Here is a 19967-nt window from a genome sequence, read left to right as displayed (position 1 = left end):
GTAGCAGTTAGCGGTTATGGTATAACATTTTGTCTTGGAAAGGTTTTTTCGCCTGGTCACAGAATAGTGTGTAGATGCGAGAAGGAATTATACAATGAGCAAAGCGATAATGCTGTTTGTATGTGGCTGCTATGAAAGTGATCTGTATTTGGTGATGATCAGTGGTGTATTCATTCCGCTGATTCTGTTGAAAAATGTTTCTTAAACGGAAGCAAATGGAACGAAACGGGGATAAACATACCTGAATTTGTCCTGAACTGAACGACTAATGATTACACCCTACATCAGCTAGATGCAGGCAACAGCATGCAAGGCAGTATTGAATGTGTCACTGTCCGTCCCCTTGATTACTTTTCTCTCTACCGATGTTGTAAATGGTCATTCGTAGGCTAGGTGGTAGCAATCTCATAATGGGTATAGGGAACATTTGAGTATCATGTAGTAGTCTAAACCTATCGATGTTCCATTGAGCTGGGTGAATGGAATATAAATGACAATCATCCAATATGCTGTAATAGAAGTAAGGCCATGCTCATACATTTTTAAAATAATCCTCCCTAATCTTAAACAGCACTGACCACCACTGCAGTGTAGGTATGTGTAGGCCTACCCTTCAGAACTGGTCTAAAGACAGAGGTAGCATACTGTGCTCGTTTTATGTTTTCGGTTGGTTTTGGAACTTGAAAGTGTTGTTTGGAATGTTCAAGCCTAAAGCTCCTCCTTTTTAAAATTGCATACAGTCTTCGGGGGGGGGGGGGGGGGGTGATATAATGGCATCCTCTGTGGCACTACCTGGTGGCTCCCGCCTGTCAGGGGTGAGGTTGACCTAGATGAATTGATCCGGTCGAAAATAGAACAAAAGACTTTGAACAAGCCGTTGCGTAAGCATCTGTGTGGCGCCATGCACCCCCTACACCTTCTTCACTTTTTATTTTCTTGTTCTTATTTACGACAAAGGATGGGGACAGACTGTACACAGACAAGCCCCCAAGCCCCCACCCCAGACATCACCGACTCTACCTCAACCCAAGCCTCTCTCTCTCTCTCTCTCTCTCTCTCTCTCTCTCTCTCTCTCTCTCTCTCTGTCTCTGTCTATTTCCCTTTATCTCTCCCCCCTCTCTCTGTGAACAATAGAACTGTGGTGGGGACAGAGGAATGTGGGACAGTGGAATGTGAGTGTTTTGCGGCAGTTTCAGCATCTGAACCAGTCTGGAATGTTTGGAAAAAATTAATCACCTCTTTACCTTCAAGCCACGGTCAAGGCCGTTATCACAATAGTAAAAACAAAGAAGCTAAATGAGCATGTTTGGGGGCAGTTGGACCGACACACACACACACACACACACACACACACACACACACACACACACACACACACACACACACACACACACACACGCACACGTCTCTGAACTGAACCTCAGAAGACAGGATGCTGTACCTTGTGAACAGGAAGTAGTACCTTGTGATGGGTTGAAAACACAGGAAGTTCTTATCATCATGCCTGAAATTCTTGCATTGTGTTTTCTGTGAAGACAGAGACACGCACAAGTACACACACACACAACACAAATGACGAATGACATCCACACTAAGGGTCGCTAAGATATTAACCATGAATATATGCTACGGTAATTCTCACATACTGACACCAGCTCAGAAAGTGGTTAGTTGGATGAGCAGATACACATGGTCATAAATTTGATGATAAGTCATTCAGTACTGCAGACACAGGAATATTCCCCATGGGCCAGGCTTTAGCTGCCAATAGACAGCCAGACAAATTACAACGTTCAAATAACTGGAGACCTAGCACCTATAAGCAGAAACAGACAGGGACTGGAGAGAAACTAAGTTAACCAAATTTACAATAAAAAAATCAAAATATGAACACAAATATTTTTCAGAACTTCTCTGAAAATCGAACGAGTGACACTGCACAATTTCAATTCAACTACTTTAGTAAAAGTAATTCTCTATAACCAGGTTTACATCCAACCATTTAATGCGGATGAATTACCCGACGGATGGCAAAAACCGGATAGGAACTATTAACAGCTATTGATTTAGAACCACAGAGAGTTAACGCAAGTCGCAAAGGAAACAGGAGCTGGCTCCACCATTCCAGCACCATTTAACCTTCAACACTTCAACATGATCAAATCCCCTCTGCATAGTCGAATATAGTGACAACTAAAATATAACAAAAACGATTTAGTCCAATCAACATAAACTAAATATGATGTGGCTGTCCATGGTTCTGATTTCTGTGTGCATGTGTGTGCATGCATATTCATGCAGGTAGAAAAACATGTTGACTCACCCTACTTGTAGAGAAACACCAATGCCATTAGTCCTCTCTTTCATGTTGACGCATTAACATCTGCTAACCATGTGTATGTGACCAATAAAGTTTGATTTGATTTGAAACGGTCTATCACTGTCACACAGTACACACTTTTATTTTTTGATGTCCTAGGCTACCTGGTTAAAATGCTATCTCGCTAGCCTAACTTCATGGGCAACGTTAGCTAGTTAACTTTAATCAATCAATCAATCAAATGTATTTATATAGCCTTTCTTACATCAGCTAATATATCAAAGTGCTGTACAGAAACCCCAAACAGCAAGAAATGCAGGTGTAGAAGCACGGTGGCTAGGAAAAACTCCCTAGAAAGGCCAAAACCTAGGAAGAAACCTAGAGAGGAACCAGGCTATGAGTGGTTCTCAAAGAGCAAGGTTCTGGAGAGACTGCATAAATCTGAGAAAGCAAGGTGATGAGAACGGGAGCGGAAGTGAGATACTCTTACTCTAGCGTAAAGGTGGGTCAAGCACATCATAAAGCAGGAGTAAGTGTTGAAAAGGGGGGAATAGAGGAAAGAGGTGGTGGGGTGTTGAGGGGTCCCAACGGGTGCTGAGTGCCCTGACTAGAGGGATTATAAATCTCAGATGGTGTCACACGGGACTAGGTGGGTGAGGAAGGAATCAGGCGCAGAGAGTTCCACTGGGAAAAGGTGCACTTTAATGCGGCACAAAAAATAACAATCCCAAAACACAGGGCGCGGACAGTAATGTGGACCACCCAAAACACAGGGCGCGGACAGTAATGTGGACCACCCAAAACACAGGGCGCGGACAGTAATGTGGACCACCCAAAACACAGGGCGCGGACAGTAATGTGGACCACCCAAAACACAGGGCGCGGACAGTAATGTGGACCACCCAAAACACAGGACGCGGACAGTAATGTGGACCACCCAAAACACAGGGCGCGGACAGTAATGTGGACCACCCAAAACACAGGGCGCGGACAGTAATGTGGACCACCCAAAACACAGGGCGCGGACAGTAATGTGGACCACCCAAAACACATGTGGACCACCCAAAACACATGGCGCGGACAGTAATGTGGACCACCCAAAACACAGGCGCGGACAGTAATGTGGACCACCCAAAACACAGGGCGCGGACAATAATGTGGACCACCCAAAACACAGGGGCGCGGACAGTAATGTGGACCACCCAAAACACAGGCGCGGACAATAATGTGGACCACCCAAAACACAGGGCGCGGACAATAATGTGGACCACCCAAAACACAGGGCGCGGACAGTAATGTGGACCACCCAAAACACAGGGCGCGGACAGTAATGTGGACCACCCAAAACACAGGGCGCGGACAGTAATGTGGACCACCCAAAACACAGGGCGCGGACAGTAATGTGGACCACCCAAAACACAGGGCGCGGACAGTAATGTGGACCACCCAAAACACAGGGCGACAGTAATGTGGACAATAATGTGGATGTGGACCACCCAAAACACAGGGCGCGGACAGTAATGTGGACCACCCAAAAACACAGGGACCACCCAAAACACGCGGACAGTAATGTGGACCACCCAAAACACAGGCGCGGACAGTAATGTGGACCACCCAAAACACAGGGCGCGGACAGTAATGTGGACCACCCAAAACACAGGGCGCGGACAGTAATGTGGACCACCCAAAACACAGGGCGCGGACAATGTGGATGTAATGGACCACCCAAAACACAGGGCGCGGACAGTAATGTGGACCACCCAAAACACATGGCGCGGACAGTAATGTGGACCACCCAAAACACAGGGCGCGGACAGTAATGTGGACCACCCAAAACACAGGGCGCGGACAATAATGTGGACCACCCAAAACACAGGGCGCGGACAGTAATGTGGACCACCCAAAACACAGGGCGCGGACAGTAATGTGGACCACCCAAAACACAGGGCGACCACCCAAAACACGGACAGTAATGTGGACCACCCAAAACACAGGGTGCGGACAGTAATGTGGACCACCCAAAACACAGGGCGCGGACAGTAATGTGGACCACCCAAAACACAGGCAGTAATGTGGACCACCCAAAACACAGGGTGCGGACAGTAATGTGGACCACCCAAAACACAGGGCGCGGACAGTAATGTGGACCACCCAAAACACAGGGTGCGGACAGTAATGTGGACCACCCAAAACACAGGGCGCGGACAGTAATGTGGACCACCCAAAACACAGGGCGCGGACAGTAATGTGGACCACCCAAAACACAGGGTGCCAAGTCCAGAAAATGAACACCTCTACCTAACGCACACACGTAACACAAATACAATCCCGCACAAAACAAGGGCGGGTACACGTACTTTAAATAAGGAAGCTCATGAAGCACATACAACAGGACACAGGTGAAACTAATAAGACAAAACAAGCAGACAACGAAAAAGGGATCGGTGGCGGCTAGTAGGCCGGTGACGACGACCGCCGAGCACCGCCCGAACAGGCAGGGGAGCCAACTTCGGTGGAAGTCGTGATAGATGGGGTATATGAACAGCTGTTTCTCTCCCACTCCAGATGTCGGTCAGAGAGGGGGGGCACAGAGACAACATGTATGCGCACAAGAAAGATGCTTGAATTATCCAAGCATATACTGTACTTTATGTATATTTTCTATAATATGTGTCTGTAGCAGTGGAGGCTGCTGAGGAGAGGACAGTCATAATAATGGCTGGAATGGAGTGAATGGATGATAACTATATGTTTGATACCATTCCATTCACTGCATTCTGGCCATTATTATGATCCATCCTCCCCTCAGCAGCCTCCACTGGTCTGTAGCGTATATGTAGGCCTATACAGTGCATTAAGAAAGTATTCAGACCCCTTGACTTTCGCCACAATTTGTTACGTTACAGCCTTATTCTAAAATGGATTAAATTGTTTGTTTTTTTACCCCTCATTAATCTACAGACAATACCCCATAATGACAAAGCCAAAAGAGGTTTTTAGACATTTCTTCATAATTACATAAGTATTCAGACCATTTACTCAGTACTTTGTTGAAGCACTTTTGGCAGTGATTACAGCCTTGAGTCTTCTTTGGTATGATGCCATACCTGTATTTGGGGAGTTTCTCCCATTCTTCTCTGCAGATCCTCTAAAGCTCTGTTAGGTTGGGTGGAGAGCATCGTTGACAACTATTTTCAGGTCTCTCCAGACGTTCGATCGGGTTCAAGTCCGGGCTCTGGCTGGGTCACTCAAGGACATTCAGAGACCTGTTCCGAAGCCACCCCTGCATTATCTTGGCTCTAAGCTTAGGATTGTTGTCCTATTGGAAGGTGAACCTTTGCCCCAGTATGAGGTCCTGAGCGCTCTGGAGCTGGGTTTTCATCAAGGATCTCTCTGTACTTTGCTCCGTTCATCTTTACCTCCATCCTGACTAGTCTCCCAGTCCCTGCCCCTGAAAAACATTCAAACAGCATGATGCTGCCACCACCATGGTTCACCGTAGGGATGGTGCCAGGTTTCCTCCAGAGGTGACGTTTGGCATTCAGGCCAAAGACTTCAATATTGGTTTCATCAAACCAGAGAATCTTGTTTCTAATGGACTGAGAGTCCTTTAGGTGCCTTTTGGCAAACTCCAAGCAGACTGTTGTTCCTTTTACTGAGGAGTGGCTTCCGTCTGGCCACTCTACCATAAAGCCCTGATTGGTGGAGTGCAGCAGAGATGGTTGTCCTTCTGGAAGGTTCTCCAATCTCCACAGAGGAACTCTAGAGCTCTGTCAGAGTAACCATCGGGTTCTTGGTCATCTCCCTGACCAAGGCCCTTCTTCCCCAATTGCTCAGTTTGCCTGGGAGGACAGTTCTAGGAAGAATCTTGGTGGTTCCAAACTTCTTCCATTTAAGAATGTTGAAGGCCACTATGTTCTTGGGGACATTCAATGCTACAGACATTTTTTGGTACCCTTCCCCAGATCTGTGCCTAGACAATGGACAATTCCTTCAAACTCATTGCTTGGTTTTTGCTCAAACATGCACTGTCAACTGTGGGAACGCAGTATATAGACAGGTTGGTGCTTTTCCAAATCATGTCCAACCAATTGAATTTACCACAAGTGGACTCCAATCAAGTTGTAGGAAAATCTCAAGGTTGATCAATGGAAACAGGAAGCACCTGAGCTCAATTTGAAGTCGCATGGCAAAGAGTCTGAATACTTATGGAAGTAAGATATTTTAGTTTTAGTGTTAATGAATTAGCAAACATTTCTATAAAACAGTTTTCACTTTGTCATTATGGGGCATTGTGTGTAGATTGATCACGATTTGACTTATCTAATCAATTTTAGAATAAGACTGTAACGTAACAAAATGTGGAAAAAGTCAAGGGGTCTGGATACTTTGTGACATATAGGTCATAGCCAAAGCCATAGTCATTTTATTCTTAAATAATAATACAAGTATACATTAACCTCTGACTATAGGAACATAATCTATTTGCACGATCGCTTAGAAATAGGCCTACAGAACAAAATACATAAAATAAAGGAAAAGGTTTGTATACCTTTTCATATATCAAACTTCTTATCATATCTCATGTAAAGCATAATATAAAATGAAAATTACATTAAATATTTCATAAATAAATAGAACAGACAAATAGTTATGTTTCTGCTAAGGGCACCAGATGATCCAACAGGCCAAAGATGAACATTTACTCTGTGCTGGCAAAGCGTTCATAATGTAGGACTGGGGATGGTTGTAACACTTTTAGCATTTTCGTCATTTTCTCAGAGATTTTTGAGTTGCTACATTCAAACTGTGGTAGGAACGGCTGCCATCTGTCTGCTACAAATGGGTATAGGTATTCTCTCTCTAAAGCAAACAAACAAGTGGTGACTTTGTCTCAAATACAAGGAGTAAAATGCTACAATTTACGTCACCTCCCAGGTCAGTTGTAACAAGGCTTGGGGTGAAATGAAACCGTTTAAAAAAATGCATATATCATGACATGCAACGAAATATTGAAAGCCTTATTGAGAACATGAGAACAACATTGCCATGTTTAACATTTTGTGCAGCAGAAATAATAAAATATTAAAAATCATAAAATATAATTTTTATGTTCCATTAACTGGCCCTTCTCAACAACTACAACAACATCTGACAACTAAACAACACCATCTGGAATAAACAACTGAATCTTTGTGGTGTCCCTAATGAGTTCCACAAGATCTTGTGTGATCACATGTCATTTTAATGTGATAAAATGTGACAACATGTGAATGTGACAGCATGTTAACAAAGCTGAGATTTTCTTTGAAGTCCAAATTGCAGGAATACATGTCACGGTCGTTGGAAACATACTCGGACCAACGTGCAGTGTGATCTGGGCTCCACATCTTTATTTATTTAAAGTAAGTGAACCACACAACAAAACAACAAAGAATAACGAACCGTGACGACAATGGAGTGCTGACATACAACTACACATAAACAATATCCCACAAAACACAGGTGGGAAAAATGCTACTTAAATATGATCCCCAATTAGAGACAACGATTACCAGCTGCCTCTAATTGGGAATCATACAAAATTACCAACATAGAAAAACAAAACTAGAACCCCACATAGAAATAATAAACTCGACTAAACCCCCAGTCACGCCCTGACCTACTCCACCATAAAAAATATGGGCTCTCTATGGTCAGGACGTGACAATACAGGTGTGGTGGTGTAGCAGAAATATCATAATGCCGTGAACCAAGAGGTTGTGAGTTCAAATCCCAGATGACGACACATTGAATAATAATTGTTGTATAAATAAACATCAGTCAAATATGTAAGACGAAAACACTGCATGTTAAAAGCAATGTGTGTGTATCATAGACACATTTTTTGTTGTCCAAAAACACATTTTCACATGTGAAATGTCACGTGAAGTGTTCTAAAAATACATTAATTCAAATGCGAAATGTCATGTGAAATGTTCCAAAAACACGTCTTCAAATGTGAAATGTCACATGTGAGAAGTGTTCTCAAAAAACACATGAAACACATGTTTATGTGTGTCTGTGTGTGTGTGTGCGTGTGAGCAGTGTGTGTAAGTGAATGCTGGACATGCTCACTGAATCAGAGTCACAGTTGTAACCTTGGTGTAGTAGTCCTGGGGTACAGGCTTGGAGGGCCCATCATTTGTATTCCCTTAGGTTGTTCCAACTAACCCTGACCCTTGCAGCCATTAGTTATTTTCAGTTTTAGCTACGTTCAAACTTTAGCATTGCTAACTTACATCAAATACATCTACACACACTGGTTATAAACCTGATATAAGATATGTGAATCTAACGAGAAAGCAGGTGATGCCATCGGCAAAATACATTTGGTCAATTTCTTTCATTTATTACCTCAAAATCATATTTTTGTCAATAAAATCTGCAAAGTTTATCACAGGGTCTTGCTTCTTCACACGAGGGTTGAGGACTAAACTGACCATGTGCACAGTGAGTCACATGATTCTCACTTGAGATATTGAGAGAAAACTATCTTTTGTTGTAACCATCCACGGTCTCCTCTAAGTATCATGGCTATGATAACTTTTCAGAGGAGGGCACACAGTAGCTAAGGCTGAATAGTGAATAGTGAGGCATTTGTGACTTAAACTTCCCTACATAGTGAATAGGGAGGCATTTGCGACTAAAACTTCCCTACATAGTGAATAGGGACGCCTTTGGGTTTCAAACTTTCCTACATAGTGAATAGGGATGCCTTTGGGACTCAAAAGTTTCCTACATAGTGAATAGGGAGGCATTTGGGAGGTAAACTTCCCTACATAGTGAATAGGGAGGCATTTGAACCTCAAATTTCCCTACATAGTGAATAGGGAGGCATTTGGGACTTAAACTTCCCTACATAGTGAATAGGGAGGCATTTGGGACTCATTTGGGAATCAAACCTCTTCTGATGTGTAACAAGGGGGATTTACATGTATCTCTTCCTGGGGTCGATTGTACGCCACATTTTTCATATACGCGAGGGGAGGTCCTCGGGACTAATCTAAAACATACAGGTTCTCTAACATCAGGGAGTGGAGCATGGGAATAGTAGGAAGAGGTATAGCGAACAACATTACTTTATTTTACAGCAAACAAAACAATATTTTCATCTCCAGGCATACATGTTCCTTGGAAGCTCTAGCTCATACTGATTCCTTATCACAGGACATAAACAACTTTAGTTGACATACAAATCCACAATTACATTCGATATATGCCTGAGCTATGGCATAACACAGATCAGATCAATTACTCGTGGTCACAGGACATGTTGCACAATACTCTCAGGAGGGCATGCCATGGGTGAAAGAGAGCGGGTCAAATTGGCATACGGGTACTCTTGCCATAAACACAAGATCCCCGGATATGCTTCAGAATTTGGAATTCTCATGGTAATGCATATCTGTAGAACAACAAGAACAGCCAGGTAAAATACTGAAGGCCACACCCTTAATTACAATCAACAATCTCACACACCTGGCACTGACAGAGGCATAAGGCTGCGTTCACCAACTCGACAGTGCCACCCTGTTACACATGTACCATCTATGTGATGTGGTGGAAACCTGGGAATCTGGCCCTCAGTCACCTTACCACCCAGAGGCTTACTGCAGTATGCTTCTGTGTTTGTAGTTAGTCCTTACAGTAGAATCCATAGGCCACCTCTTGTGAGTTCAACAGATACACAGTAAGTACAGTGATGCCATCTGCTGGGCATTGTGAGTAATCAAGGGAGGCTCTCTATGAGGCTCCAACAGTTTTCCCTCCCAGAAATAGAAGTGTTTCTCAATCTCAACCCAGTCTTCAGTGACCACAAATCAGTAGTTTTACACATGTGGTCCATTCCAACACTAACACACCTGAATGAACTAGTCCAACTAATAGTCAAGGTCTTGTGATTAGTTGAGACAGGTGTGTTAGTGTTAGAATGGATCAACTATTGAGAACAGTGACGTATAGTGGCCTTCATGTAGTCCAGCATTAGATGGGGTTAGCTAGTTAGCTAAGTGGCTAGCTGGGACAGTCTGACATATGGATCCTCCTTGCACTGCTCCTCCTGACTCATCTCCCTCCTACAGGCCTGCTGCTCTTGACTGCCCCCTTTAGGTGGTCCAGAAGACTGCACATGGCCCCAGCCCCCAAGTGTCTGTAGGGCCGGGAGGAAGCAGTACCCAGAGGTGTGTAGGGTAGGGCCCACTGGGGGCAAGGTGGGAGGGGTGGTTGTGGTGGTTGGGGGTGTGTACGCTGGAGGAGGGTCTTCATTCTCACTGGGTGGTGAGCAGGTGGGCATAGAGCTAGGTCCGGGTGGGAGGAGCTCTGACTTGGGCCATGCCATGATGTCGTTGTTGCCGTTGTTGTTACCAGTGTTCTTACTGTCGTCCGCTACTACAGCGCTCGTAACACCATCAGACACTCCCTCTGTTGATCTGGACAGGCCAGCACAGACCTGAGGCATCGCCACGTAGCCCTCACTCGACTCCGAGAGGGATGGGGCAGACCTCTCCGAGGAGGACGGAGAAGTGGGTTCAGAGTTAGAGAGAGTGTTGTCGGACTCCTCACAGGGAGGCTCCAGACTCAGAAACTCACTCGGCGCCGGTGAACTGTCGCCACAGAAGATGTAAGGGCCACTGAAGCTGAAGCCGGATGAGTCTAGAGCAGGAGGGCCAGATCTGTCCACAGACAGCAAATGGAGGGAGGAAGAGTTTGGGTCATACTTCTTCCACCCCTCCTTGGTAATGGAATGGAACAGTCCATTTGCTTTTACATCTGAGTTCAACCACAATGGACTATCTGAAGAGCTGCAACACAACATAGTGAGGTAAGGGTTAGGATTGAGGCTAGGTGTACGAATGATCTTTTATAAGTGTTGGATAGTGTAGGTTAAATAAGTATAAAGATATGAGCTAGTTTTACCAGCTGGAGCAGAGACTGTTATCCTCCCTGCTCTCCTGTGTCTGTACCCTGCAGATGTAGGTCTTCTCACTTCTCTCACTCTCATGGAATAACAACCTATCAGGAGATTTCTGGGAAAGAGAGGACATACCATTATCTGTGAGTGATGAACTATGAAAGATGGATACATGCAGGCACGTGCACAGATAGGGGTCTACCTTTACTCTCCCACCTGCCCCTTTGCCCTCCCACTCGCCCTTTTGGGTGGCGGCATATTTTTTGCATTACAGTTTTTGTCGTTGTTGTTCTGAACCCATTGCCCCCAAGTCGACGTGACATTGTCAAGTTCACAAACTAGCAGGTTTTCATCAATCGACACGAATGATTAGCTGATAGCCGACCCTCTTTTCCCGATGTCAATCATTTCTTTTGGAGGCACTGTAACTAGCCTGCTTACAATCTTGTAAGTGAGTGTGTTGTTGCAGAAATAAATAGGCCAATGCTAAAGCATGTTTAAATGTTCGCTACAGAGGCAGTTAGTATGTTATGAATTTCGAGATATGAATTGCCATTTTTTTCCCTCATTTTGAGCATCTGCCGGCTAAAAGGTCTGTGCACAGCCCTGGATACACACAATGTCATTTATAGTGGTTATGAAAAATGATCTTTGTGCAAAGTCTAGATGATTTGCATTATTATTGAGTGCAGTTGTCATATATTCAATAGCTGAGTAGTCCACAGCGAGATGCTTTGTGAATAATGCTGATTGAATACTCAGCCATTCAGTTGCATTCAGACTTACCTTAATGACCTCTCCCAGTACCTTGCTCTTGAGGGGCGACGGGACAGACACCTCCCACAGGACTACCCTCCTACGGACAGAAAATGAACGAATTAATCAATGGGATGGACGAACGAATGAAATGACAGGTAACTGCCAAAATAAAGGAAACACCAACACAACTTTGGCATAGATTCTACAAGATTCTGGAATTCTATTGGAGGGATGCAATGCCATTCTTCCATGAGAAATCGAATCCCCCCATAAATGTTGAATTGGGTTGGGATCTGGTGACTGAGAAGGCCATGGCATGTGGTTTATATGGTTTTCATGCTCATCAACCCATTCAGTGACCACTCGTGCCCTGTGGATAGGGCCATTGTCATCGTATTGTGTTCCCATAGCCATGGTAGCCAAAATAATGGCCTGCCCAGCATTTCTATACATGACCCTAAGCATGATGGGATGTTAATTGCTTAATTAACTCAGGGACCACACCTGTATGGAAGCACTGGCTCTAACACTAGTAATAACACAAGGGCATCTACTTGGTAAATCTTTTATTTTTCTTGAACTGCACTGTTGGTTAAAGGCTTGTAAGTAAGCATTTCACGGTAAAGTCTGCACTTATTGTATTGGGCCCATGTGACAAATAAAGTTTGATTTGAAGGGTGAATTAAAATGGTAGAAAAACAATAGAAACAGTTGGAGAAGTCTGAGTAATCACCTGTGACAGGCTGGTATGGTAACATAGAGAGCGATGAAGACAATGGCCACCAGTATACTGATGAAGACGTAGAGGAAGGTGGTGATGGACCAGGAAGCTACCAGGAGACATGGGACAAAAGATGCATATGTAAGAGTGGAAAATGTAGTTGATGATCATTGATGAGTAATTGATTAGTGTCTGGATATTCCTGTCTGTCATGTGAACTGATTGAGATGGTCGTTGCTTCAAGAGAACAAAGTCACATTTTATCAGCTCCTGTATGCTGCCTTCATCAAGTCTAGTCTTAATTTCTTCTTATTTCCTCCAAACGGCGTGTTCAACACATTTCAATATTATCTTCTCATTTTTTTATTCTCTCATTTTTCACATGAAAGCAAATATCGTGGCTGCAACATAAGACTGACAGATGGAAGCAAAGAAAAACACTCTTTAATACATAATGAAGGTCTTTACATTTGTTTTTGAAAACATTCTTCAAGGGATATGAACTTTGGTGTTTTTTCGTTCAGCATCTCATGAATAGATAATCATATTATAGTTTTTAGAGCTCCGCTATTTTGACTCGCATGGCTGGCACGACTAGATGAATAGTAAATCATAAAATATGGTTCACATCCCCCCCCATTTGTACTTGTTTCAGTGCAGACTGGTTATCTCTGATGATAAAATATGTTTTCAGAGTTATTTGAAAAAAATAACAGAATTAGCTTGGTCCAAGTTTGTGCTCTTGTCAAGTCCATTGCTGTCATTGTCAAGCATATACAGCAATTAACATGACAATGAGTGACAAGGAGTTGGCATAATAGCAACAACAGACACTCTCAGGCTAGAATAGAATACAACAATAGATCAGAATACTATTAAAAACCTGCTTCAACCAGGAGATACCATCTAGGTCCATTACCTGGTTGTGTGGTCCACTCCACTGGGTCGGTCCATTCTGAAGGGGCTCCGTCAAAAGTATCACTCTTTCCTGGTCCCACCAGGGCTCTCACCTTAACCAGGTAGCACTCAGAGGGGCGCAGGGACACCCCCAGGATGGAGAGCGAGCAGGACCCCTGGGAGACATTGAGGAACGTAGTATCCTCCTGAAAAAGAGAAGGTTGGACAGAACCAAGTGAGACACAGTAGAATTATCCGTCATTGTCAAATGATCTATTCATGGGATGCTTAAAATTGCAACAGTCTATCTCGCTTGATGAGCGTTCTTTACCTGATGAACTAGAGATGATCAAATGTAATACTGACAATGACAAGACATTGCTTTTGGATCATCCTACCTGAGTCTCATTACTCCAGTATTGCACCTGATAGTGCACATGATCGGTCAGATAAAAATTAGGCGGATTCCATTTTAGAATCCAGTTCCCATCTCTCTCTTCTATCTGCACTTTGAGTGGACGGTTTGGACGAACTGTGTGGAGAGAGACATCAAGAATCAGACATCAAGAATCTTTAAAGAGTTGAACGGGATCTTAAGCACTTACGAATGTATTTATTTTTTGCAGGACGTAACATATCGTACGAAATGGATGACGTTGTACACAGTTGTGCACAATTTCCCGGTACCCGTTTTGGCTCATGAGCACTAATTTCTAAACTACTGGCTGAAATGATACCTTCTAGAAAATTGTGCCTGTAATACCACAATATAAACTCCAGGTGGCAGCACTGATTTACAATCACTGAGGTAGTATATATTCTTTCTTTTTTTGCATCAAAACAAATATCATCATAAATTGAGTCTCAGCTATGAGATTTTATTCTCCCCCTTAATATCACCCCTGTCTCGGTGTGAAAATGACTCACTGTTTTTGTGTGTTTTAAACTTTTTGCTGTTGCGTGTGGGTACAAGCTCCACCTCTAGCTGCTCTAAGTCTTGGACATGGAAGGAGCAGCTGTATTCTAGCACTGGACCCCTGGATGTAACGCCGACCATGGTGTTATCACAGCATTTCTGGGCTCTGCAGAGATGGCGAAAGGAAGAGAGAAATGGATGGATGGATGGAGAAGAGGGAGGACAATGCTGTGAAAGAGTCAACTGTTCTGTCTCATCCATGGGCACGCGCACATGAACGCATGCAGCGCGCACAAACACAAAGGCATACACACAGATCTTAACTCACGGTGCAGTGTGGTTGTGTTTGCAGGACAGGTGGAAGGTAAGGAACTGAGCCAGGTCTCTCTTCACCTCCCAACTGCATGTTACCGCAGTCTCATTATCCAACACACACTGCGCATTGGAGGGGCCTGGCACAGGGTCTGAGTGAGTGAGGGAAGGGAGGTGAGGGAGGGAGCAGGAGGACAGGAGGAAGAGAGACAGAAAGAGATGGAGAGAGAGAGAGGGGGGGAATTAGGGAGGATGGGAGTGAACAAAAGGAAAGAAGACATTGATGCACGACTGAGCAATGCTAACATGACGCGATCACAACTCCCTGGCACCTCCCTGTAAAATCACATGCCATCGCAAGTCGCTCATTACAATTTCATTACAAACACATTACAATGCCATGAAACTAATACATTTCATTGTACGACATTACATTATGGAGGACGGAGGATGGAGTATGTTTATGTTTACGTAGGGTTTCCACTCACCCTCCTCAGTCAACCAGGTCACTAGGGGGCTCCACTCGCTCCACAGTCCCGTCTTCATCCTTGCCCTCACCTTGGCTTCATACTGGAAGCCGGGCACCTGAGCCTCAGCCTTCACACTCAGCTGGGTGTCCTGAACCTCCACTGCCTGCACAGAGAGAAACAGACAATGAATATGGAGTCCCAAATGGCATAGTGCCCCACAAGGCTGTGGTCTAAAGTTGTGTACTACAAAGGCAATAGGATGCCATTTGACACGCACATTATGTGTGCATCTCAATCTACTAAAGTGGCTCTCCATTGGGCACAGACATCAATTCAACATCTATTCCACGTTGGTTCAACATAATTGAACATAAACATCATTGAAATAACATGGAATTGTATTGATTTAAGTCCCCAGTAGGTTCCTTTCTTTGTTTCCTTCCCTTCATCTGCACTAGTGTGAAGCACCTGGTCTGGACAGGTGTAGAATGTAGACTTCCTGAAAGAATCTTTCAAACTGCTTCCACCTATCCCGTGGCTTGAATCAGTGCATTTGAAAGGGTGGAAACCACTTCAGACTATTGAGACAGAGACCTGATCTTTATGTGACTCCCACCGGTGGATTTGTTTTCTATACTATTGCCGTGTGATATCCTCTCAGTCTTAGATAGTGGCGTGGTAATCTTTGGTAAGGATCGTGACGAGCTAGAACGTGGACGTCACCAGGATTTTGGGTCAGCCCCACATTTGTTGCGCTGTTGCAATGGTGTGAATTTTTTTTGTAGTCAACTGAATGTGCCACTTATACTGAACAAAAATATAAACGCAACATGAAACAATTTCACATTTTTGGAAGTGCTGCAGATAAATTGAAATTAAATTTGACAAGTGATATAATTACTCCTGTCTCTATAAAAATACATGAAATATTTATGTAATTATTTAAAATAATTGCTGTAGATTGTGTTTTGTCACATTGTGAGCGATTAGGGCAAATATAAAACAGCTGATTGTTGAGTTGTGGCTGTCAGTGTACAGCAGGCAGCAGCTAGAAGGTATTTCACAATATTTAAAAATACACTTGCGGAACAATTCTGATTAATTAGTGAGTAAACACTGGAAGGTTGGTGGACTATAATTTCCTCCTCATCTTGTAGACCTAAGATCTGAGTATCCACTCTTTTCATTGGCCTATCTTCTTGTTGCATTTAAGACATGGGTTGTTTCTTTTAGCAGCTTGACATTTAGATACTTTGTGGGGTATAAAAAAAATATTACTGTAATGTCTCCAGTCATATAAAATGATTTACAGGAAATTACAGGAAGTGATTTTAGAAAAGGCCCTTTTTTTTCTCACCCACAAACCCCTCAGCCCCTGGTCTTCAGGACTGAGACCCCAAATGTTATGAAACTCTGGTGATACCACTGGGTATTAAGCAAAGGGGTAGTGATGAATGATTTTAAAGAAGTGATTCATGATTTTGACACCGAGCAAAACTACCCTAAAATTGTGCTTGTTTTCCGGGGGATATCTCATGCCATGATGAAAAATCTTGAGAGTTAGCATGTTTTTTTACAAGAGGGTCGGAAAACATAAGCAATATGTTTACTAATACTCTTAGAAAAAAGGTGGTATCTAGAACCTAAATGGGTTATTTGGCTGTTCCCAAGGAGAACCCTTTGAATAACACTTTTTTTGTTCCAGGCAGAACCCTATTGGGTTCCACGTAGAACCCTCCAGGGGAAAGGGTTCTACGTGGAACCCAATAGGGTTCTGCCTGGAACAAAAAAGTGTTCTCCTAAGGGGACAATCGAAGAACCCTTTTGGAACCCATTTTTCTAAGAGTGTATACTGGATTCAGAAGCACATGTGTTAGATGAATAGGAGTCTTTAAGAGCACATTGTATGTAACCTGGTCCCAGATTTGTTTGCACTTTTGGCCTGCTGTCCTTGACAATGAGTTGGCAATATATACCACAAACAAGATATGGCACTCAAGCTAATTGTTTGTTACTCCAGTACATACTGTCCAGTCATCCTGGTTAGACCTCCTGTAGTTGACCTGGTAGTTGAGAGTGGGGGTCAAGAGGGATGATGGGGGGTAGGGGCTTTCCCAGCGGAGCAAACAGCCCCCTCTCTCTACAAGCTTCTGTGATAGGCGGACTGGTGGACGCACCCTCACTGTAATACACACATGCACACACTGTCAAAAACAAATCAACACATACATGAATAGTCAAATACAGATATAGGACCCTATATATATTTGACTGAATTTGGTCATCTGCTAGCTAACTTGTAACTAAAATGAAACATGTAAATGTAAAATAATTGAGAACCAATGACTTATGACAGGTGTCCTGCAATGGTTAAACTCACCATTCTTAGACAGAAGCAGGGCAGGGGGACAGGAGGTATTGAAGAAGAAGACATGGTTGGTATTGATGCCAAAGTATTTCGTGTTGTACTGACACTGGGCAGTGAGCTTGATGTTGTTGGGATTCCGTGCTCGCTGACCATAGGGTTCACACAAGGACTCACTAGAGGGTCGGAGAAAGAGGGAGACATGAGTTCATTGAGTACATTGTTTTTCGGGGTCCACCTCTCCCTCCCTCCCTCTCTCTCTCTGTCCTCTCATCACCCCATCAGCTCTATCCTTACCGGTTCTCAGGGCTGTCCCAGTAGTATAGGGCTAATGGCTGTGAGGACGGGTGTGGACTCTCCTCCCAGCTACAGCGGACGTAGGACCTGTAGTCATTGTAGCACCGCAGGGACTCAAGCACAGGGGACACTATGGGAGAGACGGAGTGGGGAGAAGGATATAGACAATAATAATTAGAACACATTGTGCTGTATGGTGTACAGTTCTCTCTATATGGGTAGAAAATATGATCTACAATCACTTCTGGAAAAAAACACATTTCCAAGTGGGTGGCAGTGTTGTGCTAGTGTCTGTATCTTAATGAGACTTCCTATAATGTCCACAATTAAACATCTAACCATATGTCTAAATGATACATTTTGTTGTCATCGAGATCTGCTAAAAACAGAGTCTTAGACTTAGACCCTACCATGATATTGTGTGTTGTCCTGGATGGTGCAGCATTCTTGTCCGTTATTGCAAAGGACCAGGAGAGGGAGAAGTGATCCACAAGACATCCAGAAGAGGAGCATGTTTCCCGGGGAGCGCAGGAGGACAGGTCCCCTGGAGCAGAAGAACATGGGTAAGGTTCAGCAGGTGGGTCTCAGTAATTAACCTTCTAGATCTAGACCATCCTGGGCCCGCATTATGTGGACTGACTGCTATACCTGTCAGAGTTCAGAGAAAAATGGCTCAGATACAAAAAGTCTTACTCACTCACTCACTCTCTCTCTCCATGAACGTGCACACACACGCAAATATCACAATTCTCGGAAAAAATGACATCATTACCACTCACTTCCCTTACAGTATATCTTCACTAAGTGACTCTGATATTCCTCCCACCATCCGCTGTAACCACACATCCGTTCGTCTCACCCTTGTTTGCTTTCTCTGGCTTAATGTGTTCCAAATGGCACCCTATTCCCTATGTATAGTGCACACTACCCTATGGGACCTAGTCAATAGTATAGAACTTTATATTATGGTGGCATTTTGGACGTAGCCTCTGTTTCTTATGGTTGTGGTACTGTCTTCACTGTGATGTCCTTCTGTCAGGCACAAGGCATTTTGGAAGAGAAGCATGAAAACAAAGTGGCAGAGAGTTGTGACTGTAGTGGCGTTGAGAAATCCCCATCAGATACTGTGTGTGTGTGTGTCTGTGTCTCTGTCTGTGTCTCTGTCTGTGTGTGTGTCTGTGTCTGTGCGTGCGTTTCTAAATAAGCATTCTAAGAATACATTGTGGGATAGAGGTTAACATACAAAGAGATGGTAAGAATCCCCAAAAATGAACACTTGTATATAAGCTAATTTATACAACTGAAGTTGTTCTCACCTAGTCTCCTATTCAGTGTTCAGTGAATTCTGTAGTTCTATTTCCAAGAAGTTATGATGTGCGAGGAAACGTCAAGTCTCATGCCAAATGTGTCCGGTCTGTTGCCTCAACTTGATCTGCTTCCTCTTTTCACGTGGCTGTTTACCATGTGGTCAAAAATGACACTTAATCAACAGTGTGATCAGTACGCTCCCAGTGAGCACAAAACATTGAAAAGACACTTTTCAACCACAAATACATAGTTTCAACCAAAAGGGTATCTTTTCAACATTATTTGCTCATAGGGCTGTAGTATGGAATGAAATGCTGCCCCGAGGGTAGTAGAAGTAGCTTAGTATGTATAGTATGCATAAATTATGAATATCACTTTCAAACAATTGATCTAAAATAACATATTCCTTTTCTGTCATCTTATAATTGTCTTGCTGTTACACAAGAGTGAGCTTCTAGCCCAGGCCTTTTATGGGTGATGGGGATTTCCAGTGACGTGCTACTGAACAGTGTGAAGATTGATCAGTGAAGTGTCTTAGTTGGTTCAGGCAGTGTCATGTCAGTACAGTAATTATCTTCGTCACAAAAGGCACCCTATTCCCTATATAGTACACTACTTTTGACCAAAACCCTATGGTCCCTGGTCAAAA

General features: G+C 43.6%; 1 protein-coding gene across 2 annotated transcripts; it reads right to left on the bottom strand.

The window, feature by feature from the left end:
• Positions 1-9423: 9423 nt before the first annotated feature.
• Positions 9424-19428, bottom strand: LOC115110111 (cytokine receptor common subunit beta-like). 2 transcript variants are annotated; one of them, XM_029635482.1, is made up of 14 exons: positions 19327-19428; positions 18421-18554; positions 18011-18140; positions 17729-17889; positions 17376-17530; positions 15367-15511; positions 14895-15030; positions 14578-14732; positions 14049-14182; positions 13673-13856; positions 12766-12862; positions 12060-12129; positions 11279-11388; positions 9424-11163 (listed from the first exon to the last, which is right to left on the bottom strand). In XM_029635482.1, exons 2-14 carry the CDS (start codon positions 18521-18523, stop codon positions 10368-10370), a joined length of 2376 nt encoding a protein of 791 aa, XP_029491342.1. In that variant the 5' UTR covers positions 18524-18554; positions 19327-19428; the 3' UTR covers positions 9424-10367. The 2 variants fall into 2 exon arrangements, with proteins under 2 accessions (XP_029491342.1, XP_029491340.1); XM_029635480.2 differs by lacking the exon at positions 19327-19428 and having other exon boundaries at positions 18421-18700.
• Positions 19429-19967: the final 539 nt, after the last annotated feature.

This window comes from Oncorhynchus nerka, linkage group LG26 (assembly GCF_034236695.1).
Source record: "Oncorhynchus nerka isolate Pitt River linkage group LG26, Oner_Uvic_2.0, whole genome shotgun sequence".
Taxonomy (NCBI): domain Eukaryota; kingdom Metazoa; phylum Chordata; class Actinopteri; order Salmoniformes; family Salmonidae; genus Oncorhynchus; species Oncorhynchus nerka.
Note: the sequence above shows the minus strand (reverse complement) of the source record. Positions and strands in the feature narration are given on the sequence as shown.

What these genes read in the sequence shown, in the direction of transcription:
- LOC115110111 (XM_029635480.2), bottom strand. Translation starts at nt 18,571, where the DNA reads ATGTTCTTCTGCTCCAGGGGACCTGTCCTCCTGCGCTCCCCGGGAAAC. An exon ending in TGGGACAGCCCTGAGAACCG is followed by an intron (nt 17,890 to 18,010) that starts GTAAGGATAGAG and finishes CCGACCCTCTAG; the next exon opens with TGAGTCCTTGTGTGAACCCT. An exon ending in CTAACCAGGATGACTGGACA is followed by an intron (nt 15,512 to 17,375) that starts GTATGTACTGGA and finishes CTCTCTGTGCAG; the next exon opens with GCAGTGGAGGTTCAGGACAC.